We start from the raw sequence: 8,045 nt of genomic DNA on the forward strand, positions 1-8,045 counted from the left end.
TAAGGACTTATACATATATGTGTTTCCACAACAATGCTTATATCCTACCAATGATTATGTAATCTAACTCTCATTTCAATCATTGAAACATTCTCAGAGGACGTTATATAGTCGTTATTCACAAACCATTTTTCGTCAGAGGAATTTTCAAAGTGATTGAAACTTAACATGACTTTCGTCACTAGGTAAAGATGAACTTGGATAAAGCGAAAGCTTTACCGACACATATTTCGAGAAATAGATAGGCGAGGTAAACTCGGCTCGAAATACCAAATGTGTATAATCTAAGTCTATATAGCAAAACGACTTCTGTCTCAAGATAAGAGATAAATAGACTTTTGAGTGATAGATAACTTCAAGTCTCCACATACATTTTAGTCGATGAAGATCCACTAGTTCCTTGAGTAGTCCTTCGTCTTGTATGATGATTGTCATGGAGTTCTTGAGCTCAACTACATTTTCTATCCTAGTCCGAGACCTTAGCTATAGTAGACTAGAAATCAAGACTTATAGTTTTGATCACTAACATTGACAAACATGCTTGAGATAGCAACGCATGCGAGTTCGACCGAGCAATGCGCTAACATCATTCAACGAAATAGAATAAGACACAATAGAAAGGTATTGGTTAAGTAACCTGATCCAATGAGAGGACAAAACCATTTTCGAAAGGACTCTATTTAAAAAAATCATTCTAATTTATCATAAGCTTTAGACATATCTAATTTAATAGCAAGCTATACCATCTTTCCCTTTATGATGGTTAAAAATATATGTAACCTCGTTAGCAATAAGTATATTATCAAATATACTTCTTTTAAGGACAAAGGCACTCTGATTTCGGGAGATCAGATTATTCATAAAAGGTTTTGATCTGTTAGCCAATGTTTTAGACAGGATTTTGTAAATGAATTTGCATAAGCAGACAAATGGGAGTTGAGTGATCATTATCTTTTACAGAAAACTTCACATGAAGGTCCTGTAAAATTTCATCCTAAAATTGTTGGGGATCGGAAGAATAGAGATTTTTAAAATATTCAACAAAGGAATTACCAATAATATTTCATCAGTTAGATATAGTACCACTAGAATCGTTTATCCAATTGATGGCATTCCTCTTTCTCCTAAAAAGAGTGACCCTATGAAAATAAGGAGTATTTCTATCTCCTTCTATAAGCCACACTTCTCTAGATTTGTCCTTCAAGTATAATTCTTCCAGGTTATACAAGTTGGACGGTCTTGCTCTTAGTCTAGATATGGAGGTAGAATCAGTATGGTTAGAAGTTTGCATTTCAGCTAAATCATCTCCATGCGGGTTGAATTTTGTTACTCCAAACCAGCTCGGCTATATAAACTACAAAGATCATATCATATCCTCAGCTCTTGGCGTGAAACAAGGTGACCCTTTGGGACCCTTACTCTTTTTCATGACATTATACCCTTTGGTGCTAAAATTAGTACTGGATGTAATCTGGATTTGCATGCATGGTATTTAGATGATGACACCATGATTGGTGACATATTAGAGGTTTTAGAGGCCCTTAAAATCATACAAGTTGGTGTCCAGATGCTAGGAATCCACCTAAACATCAATAATAAGGCAGAGTTGTTTTGGCCCACTCTTGATTCTAGATGTAACGCGGATGGTGTGTTCCCTACTAACATCGAGATATCTTCAATGGGCGTGAAACTTTTAGGTGGTCATATAAGTTTGGATGACAAGTTTAGCAGTGATATTTTTCTGAGAGGAGTGAATAAAGAAGTGCACCTGATGACCACGATACGCAAGATCAAGGATACTCAAAGTGAGTTGTTGCTCCTAAGCAACTGCACTGGGGTTTCGCTCTTATATGTTCTATACGCACCAAACCTACTGTACTTCACCAAGCAAGATCTCTTCTATTTTTTCTCTTATATTTTTGATAAACATCTATTCCAGTATCTAAGTCAGCTAATTACCAACGATGGCGCTGGTTTTGGCGTTCTTCAATAATGTATTGTCTCTTTACTAATTAAACATGGTAGGCTTATTATATATTCTATGGTGGAAACAAGCCAGTACTGCTTCATAACTTCCAATATCCAGACCAATTCTCTATGGAAGACTATACTGCGTTCATCTGCAGGTAGAATCAAACAGCACCTTTCATCTTGCCCTCGACAATTACTTAAAAGTATGTGGTTTATTTCCCTCCAGTTTCAACATCGACCACACTGTCCCCCATCCAATGTGACTTTTGGAAATTATATACTTCGATGTTGTCACGCGAGAGATACCCACTAAATTTCATTTGTCGACACGTGACTCAACTCTCTGGCAGAACAAGGTAAAGCACGCTCAAGATTATATTTTATTTGTACCTATCAACGGGATTAATCAGTTCATATGGCCTAGGAAATTCATATATATTCTTAGTTATCATTTGGGTACTCCCCTCTTTGAAGTAGACATCTTCTACCCAAACTGCAACAGAGTGATAGACGTTTTTTCCGATCATGCCTTGCACTGGAAAGTGATGTGGGTCTTAAATTCCACCAAGACTTGGAGACTTTATTGCATATATGTGTTTCAAAGCAGGGTTGGCTACCAGAAAATAAGTATTGTTGGGGTTTTTGTCAGACATAGACAGTGCTCTGAGACCGTCCAATATTCTTGTTTATAACTAGGAGAATGGACCAGATGTCTGTTTTGATGTCACCTGTGTTTCTTCATTCGTTGATAGTGAGCTTCGTACCTTTACACCTGTCCAGGCTATTTCCAATGCAATCACTCACAAACATAAGAAATATCTAGACGAGTATTTGGAAAATGGTTATGGTTTTACTATATTTGCCTTTTCCACTTTGGGGGAATTAATTGAAGATACAATAATTGTTCTAGAGAGACTCAAAAATCGCCTAGATAATCAAACATGCCAATGTTAAAATGGGCAGTTTTCATTTTCACATATCAGGGATTGCTATTCAAAATGGTGTGGGAGCCTAGTTTGTTGCTCGGCTTATTCCCAACAACTCTTTGTAACGTTACAATCTAAAAAAAAGTAGATATATTAGTTTTAATATTACCAAAAGAAGATTATTCCAGTCCGTAAAGCCTTCTTTAGTAGTCATTAACTTAGCTTTAATTAGTTTAAAAGCTGGAGACCCCACAACATTAACAGACCAAGAATTAGCAATAATGTCTGTGTAATTAAGGTCCTCAATCCACATATATAGCCATAAAATGAAATGGTTTAGGCATACAATACTCTTAAAAATTAAGGCCAATATGCATAATACAATGATCATAAGAATCTCTGGGCAGATTATTCATACACAAGTTGGGAAGCAATATTTCAGCAGATTGGTTTATAAGACATCTATCTAATATTTCAAGATTTGATTTGGGTCGTGTTACATATTAGACCAAGTAAACCTAGATCCTGAAAAACCAGGATCATGTAGAGTAAAGGTGTTGTAAAGATTTCTAAGGTTTTTAAAATCATTATCATCCACTTTTAATCCACCGTTATAATTCTTAGTTCCTAAAAGAGAATTAAAATTTCCTACAAAAAATAATGGTTCATCCGAGGGAGTAGGACGAAAGCTACGTTGACTATCCCAAAAGGCTTTTCTAAGGCTATTATTTGGTTCTCCAAAAATAAGGTGGATATAGCAAAGTTTAGAATGTATAATATCAGTAGTTGTGACATAAATATCTCTAAGACTAGAACATAAAACGCTTAGGGTAATTCCTTATTTCACGCCAATACCAGACCACCACTTCTACTAATACTAGGCATATTAAAGGTGTTAGGAAAACTCATATTTCTTAGTTTTCTGACAACAGTATCCTTTTTCATTTTATTCTTGGAAAGGAAAACAATATTGGGGGTAATGTTTTTGATTTGGAGACATAGTTATATGTTACCAGATTTTTTTTCCAAAACCACGCATGTTCAAGCATAGCATATTGACAGTATTAACAAGATAAATAGAGGGAGAAAAAGAGGACAAATAATCAGAAACAACAGAAAGGGGCTGGGAGATGGATTTACCTTACTTGAGGAACTAGAATCACTATTATGATGAGAATTGGATTTGTCCCCACCCAACAAAGATACTTGAGCACCATTCAGATCCAGATTGGCAGTCACATGACAAGATTATTGCAGACATCATTGTTAACTTGCGAATTACTAGCAGGTTCATTAAAGCTCTTATAGGGGTTGACCAGGTTATGGGTATTGAAAGCACACTTGAGTTTATTATCAGGCGGAAGGATTTCGAATTAATGATGGGGGGCATAAAGAGTTGTAATATGGTTCAATAAGGTGATTTGTTTCTGATGGGATAACCATTATGTTAGCAAGAGTTGGTTTCAACAGAGTTCGTTTCTGAAGAACTAGAACCACTATTAGAATGAGAATTGGAGTAATAGAGAGCACTGAGCACCATTGAGATCTAGATTGGCCACCGTATGGAAAGAATTATTGCAGACAACCGGCAGGTTAACAATGATGAGAACTGGAGAAAACCGGCAGGTTCATTAAAACTCCCATAGAGGTTGGCCAAGCTATGTGTAATGAAAGCACAATTGAGTTGATTACCAGGTGGAAAGGTTCCCAAATTAATGATGGGGGGACACAAAGAGTTGTAATTTGGTTTAATAAGGTGCGCTGATTTATTTCTAGATAACCACTATGCTAGGAAGAGTTGATTTACTTCTTTTCCTCAGCTCACCTCTAGGATTAAGTTTACGTTTGAGATCTGTGAGAGCATTGTGCTCAGTTGCAAAGAGAGATAACTTCTTTTCTAGGGATAGCAGGTGACTGAGTTGAAACAACTATTTTTGTATCGTCTGGATGGGTTCATCGTTCGGATCGACCCTTTAGACACCGATCCCACATCATTTTGAGTTTATGGAAAGAATTCAATTGCGGATATATCTTGTAGATTTATCTTGGCTCGACACTTGCTTATGAATAATTGGCAAACCATTCTCCACCAAAGTACGAGGCTGAGGCGAGCCAACACAACATCATAGATCTTCCGGGTTTTGGATCATTGACAAATGGACCCATATTGAACATTTTCATTAAATTTTCTTCTTCATTATTTTCAAGACTGTTGAACCACAATCTTTTCCTTCCCCATTAGGAGCAACATTAACACTTTCTTATGAGTATCCATAACTAAGTCAGCATGAGTAGCATCTTGGATGATAATAGCTGCATCCAATGCTGACTCTGCAGAAACCACCTGAGGTTGTGGAGGCAACCATTTAGATACTTTAGGTCTGTTTAAAGGAAAACAGAAACCCCATCGCTCTAGTCAGTTTTAAATACTATGCACAGAAAACTGAAAAGGAAAACTACCAAAAGGAGTAGATAATACTGTCAAAGGTATGGAGAGCATGCATAAAAAGATTCAAGTTGGATCAAGGAACAAAGCAGCAAACAAAACTTAACTCAAAACTGATTAAACAGAGTATCTAATACCAAATCTCAGTAGCATAATAAACCTAGACATAAAGACACGAACTACACAGCAACTGAGGGCTTGGTAGCAGCTGAGAGTCTTGACCTCTTCTTTGCCAAGCTCTCACTACGCCTGTCTCTCTGCTCCTTCAACCTGGAAGCAAGCAATTTTTGATAATCTGCAGCCTCAGACTTTGCTTTGGCAATTCTCTTCTTTTTCTCAGCAATTCGGCCTCTCTTTCTCTGCAACGTCAGGGGTGTAACCAATCTCTGGACCTTTGGTGCTTTGCTTGTTTGTTTACCTGAAAAGTATCAAAATTCTCGTCCTTATGAGTTCTAAGACTTCAATCCGTGATTATAAAGTTTACAACCCACACTCCGCAAATAATGTATGTCACTGAAAAAAACACAAACCTTTTTTGTTGGTAAAGGAGCGACGGTAGGTGTTAACATACTTTGTAACATCATCATCCTTCGACAAATTAAAAAGCTTCCTGATCTTAGAAGCCCTCTTGGGACCTCTCATCCTGGGCTTCTCGGTATCAGTCAATCCAGGCAAGTCTTTCTCACCCTTCTTCACAATGACCAAGTTCAGCACTGACAGGTCTTGGCTCACAATACACCCACGGACTGACTTCCTTCTCCTCTCACCGTTACGTCTTCCGTGTCCACGGAAGCAAGGAGTGCCTGACAAAACCAAACAAAAGATCAATCAACAAATACTCAAAAATACTAACCTACCTCCAAAACAATTCCACATAGCAAGAGGCTACTTTACCATGTTTTACAAAAAAGTATCTAGAAATCAAAAATATTTGCAGATAGCCTAGCTAAGTCTGTTCTGAAGTTACCTAACCTTACAATCAACTACACGAATACAGATTTTATAAAAAAACAAATGAACTAGACAAAATTCACAGAACTTTCAAGTCGTAATTCAAATCTCTAGTAATACAAGTCTTTCTTTTACCCCAAAAAAAAAAAGTAATAATCCTGAAAACAAATGAGGCATAAATTAAGCAACCATTCACCTCTGTGCAACAAGAGGCGAACACGCCCAGGGGTGAGGACTCCCTGCTTCATTGGGAATCCTTGTTTGTCACATCCTCCCATAATCTTGAAGACGTAACCCTTGAACTCCTGTAGCACAAACAATCAAAAGTTTCATTCCAAAACTACACAGACCTACATTCATTAAGTTAGTATCTCAAAGAATGCATTAGAAACTCACATCGCCCAAAGCATCTCCACTGACTTCCTGTGAAATTCTCTTATCGTAGAAAGCACGCCTGCAAAACCCAAAACATCAAAACCCAAACAACACACAAAGCAGTTAAAAATGTAAATAAGCCCAATGGAATACAATAATGCTACTTGAACAAACAGCTGATTCCAACATGGCGGATACAGCTATAATTTTCCCTTTATCCAAATCATAAAATAAAAACCTTCAATAATAATAAGAAGAGGGGTCTCTCTTTTATCTCTTCACTCTTTCTTACTCAAAAATGATTTCAAACAGTACATATAATACTCTCCTCAATTCTATTAGAGTTTCATTATCTCAACATATTGAATTTCTGAATCAAATTTGTATTTAGTTGATGAAATCACAAAAAAACCCTAGAATTAAATTGGGATTGGATTGGTAACCTAGGTCAAATAAGCTAGACATAAGAAGTTTATAGAATACCATTGTTGAAGGTTTACGAGGAAGACGTTGGGTTCTTGAAAAATTTAGAAATCAGTTAGAAAATGAATGGAACATGAAAGAAAAATATTTAAGAGGTGAACGATAAATCTGAAATGGAACCATTGTTAACAGACTTTCTAGTCTTGGGATACATTGGTTGAGAAGTTCTAACCATTTTCTATTTTCAATCAAAAATAACATGACTGAAATGGTTTTCAACAGATCATAGACAAAACGGTAAACGAGGAATGGAGTATGGAGAAACTCATGAAGAACTTTCACAAACAGTATACTAAATGGATCTAAGACTTACAACTTCTGGTCGTCATCAATTTCGAGCTTCTTTTGGCATCCTGTGGTAGGGTTTGCGATATTGAACTACAATCCAAACCAAATCAAAAATCAGAAGAAAGGAAATCAAAAATACATAAGAAGAAACGACATAGAGAGTGGCGGAGAGTTTCAAACCTTCATGATTCCTGCGTCTTCTGCTGCTGTGAAGTGAAGAGATGAAGAGAGAGTCTCTCACCTTAGGGTTCGGCTAAGATGTATTGCCAAACGCGGGTTTTATTTATCGACCCACAACCCGGTTAAACCACAATCCGGATGATTTTTGTTACCGTGTCTCTCGTTTTCTACCACGACTCACTCGATCTTTATCGTTTTTCATTTTTTAGACGAAGGCCTTCGAAGAGGCTAAAAATCCCTCAACAGTTCGCGGAAGGTATCACCTCGATTATTTGTGTTTGCAAGGTCGAATCGTTTATAGTGTCCAAACAATTGGTTTTTTGAGTTTGTAAGATGCGGAATAAGAAGGTGCTATATTCACTTGGTCAAATAATAGGTATGGAGATGCAAACATCTGTGAAAGAATTGATATAATCTTAATCTCT

General features: G+C 36.8%; 1 protein-coding gene across 1 annotated transcript; it reads right to left on the bottom strand.

Moving 5' to 3' along the window:
* Positions 1-5,354: 5,354 nt before the first annotated feature.
* On the bottom strand, positions 5,355-7,768 carry LOC113330686 (40S ribosomal protein S6-like). The gene is made up of 6 exons (XM_026577511.1): positions 7,621-7,768; positions 7,466-7,530; positions 6,691-6,748; positions 6,491-6,599; positions 5,874-6,146; positions 5,355-5,761 (listed from the first exon to the last, which is right to left on the bottom strand). Exons 1-6 carry the CDS (start codon positions 7,624-7,626, stop codon positions 5,523-5,525), a joined length of 750 nt encoding a protein of 249 aa, XP_026433296.1. The 5' UTR covers positions 7,627-7,768; the 3' UTR covers positions 5,355-5,522.
* Positions 7,769-8,045: the final 277 nt, after the last annotated feature.

The sequence above is a fragment of the Papaver somniferum genome, unplaced genomic scaffold (genome assembly GCF_003573695.1).
Source record: "Papaver somniferum cultivar HN1 unplaced genomic scaffold, ASM357369v1 unplaced-scaffold_118, whole genome shotgun sequence".
Taxonomy (NCBI): Eukaryota; Viridiplantae; Streptophyta; class Magnoliopsida; order Ranunculales; family Papaveraceae; genus Papaver; species Papaver somniferum.

Coding starts and splice junctions, on each gene's coding strand:
- LOC113330686 (XM_026577511.1), bottom strand. Junction 6,749..7,465: donor ATTGATGACGACCAGAAGTT/GTAAGTCTTAGA, acceptor TGGGTTTTGCAG/GCGTGCTTTCTACGATAAGA. Junction 6,600..6,690: donor GTGGAGATGCTTTGGGCGAT/GTGAGTTTCTAA, acceptor TTTGTGCTACAG/GAGTTCAAGGGTTACGTCTT.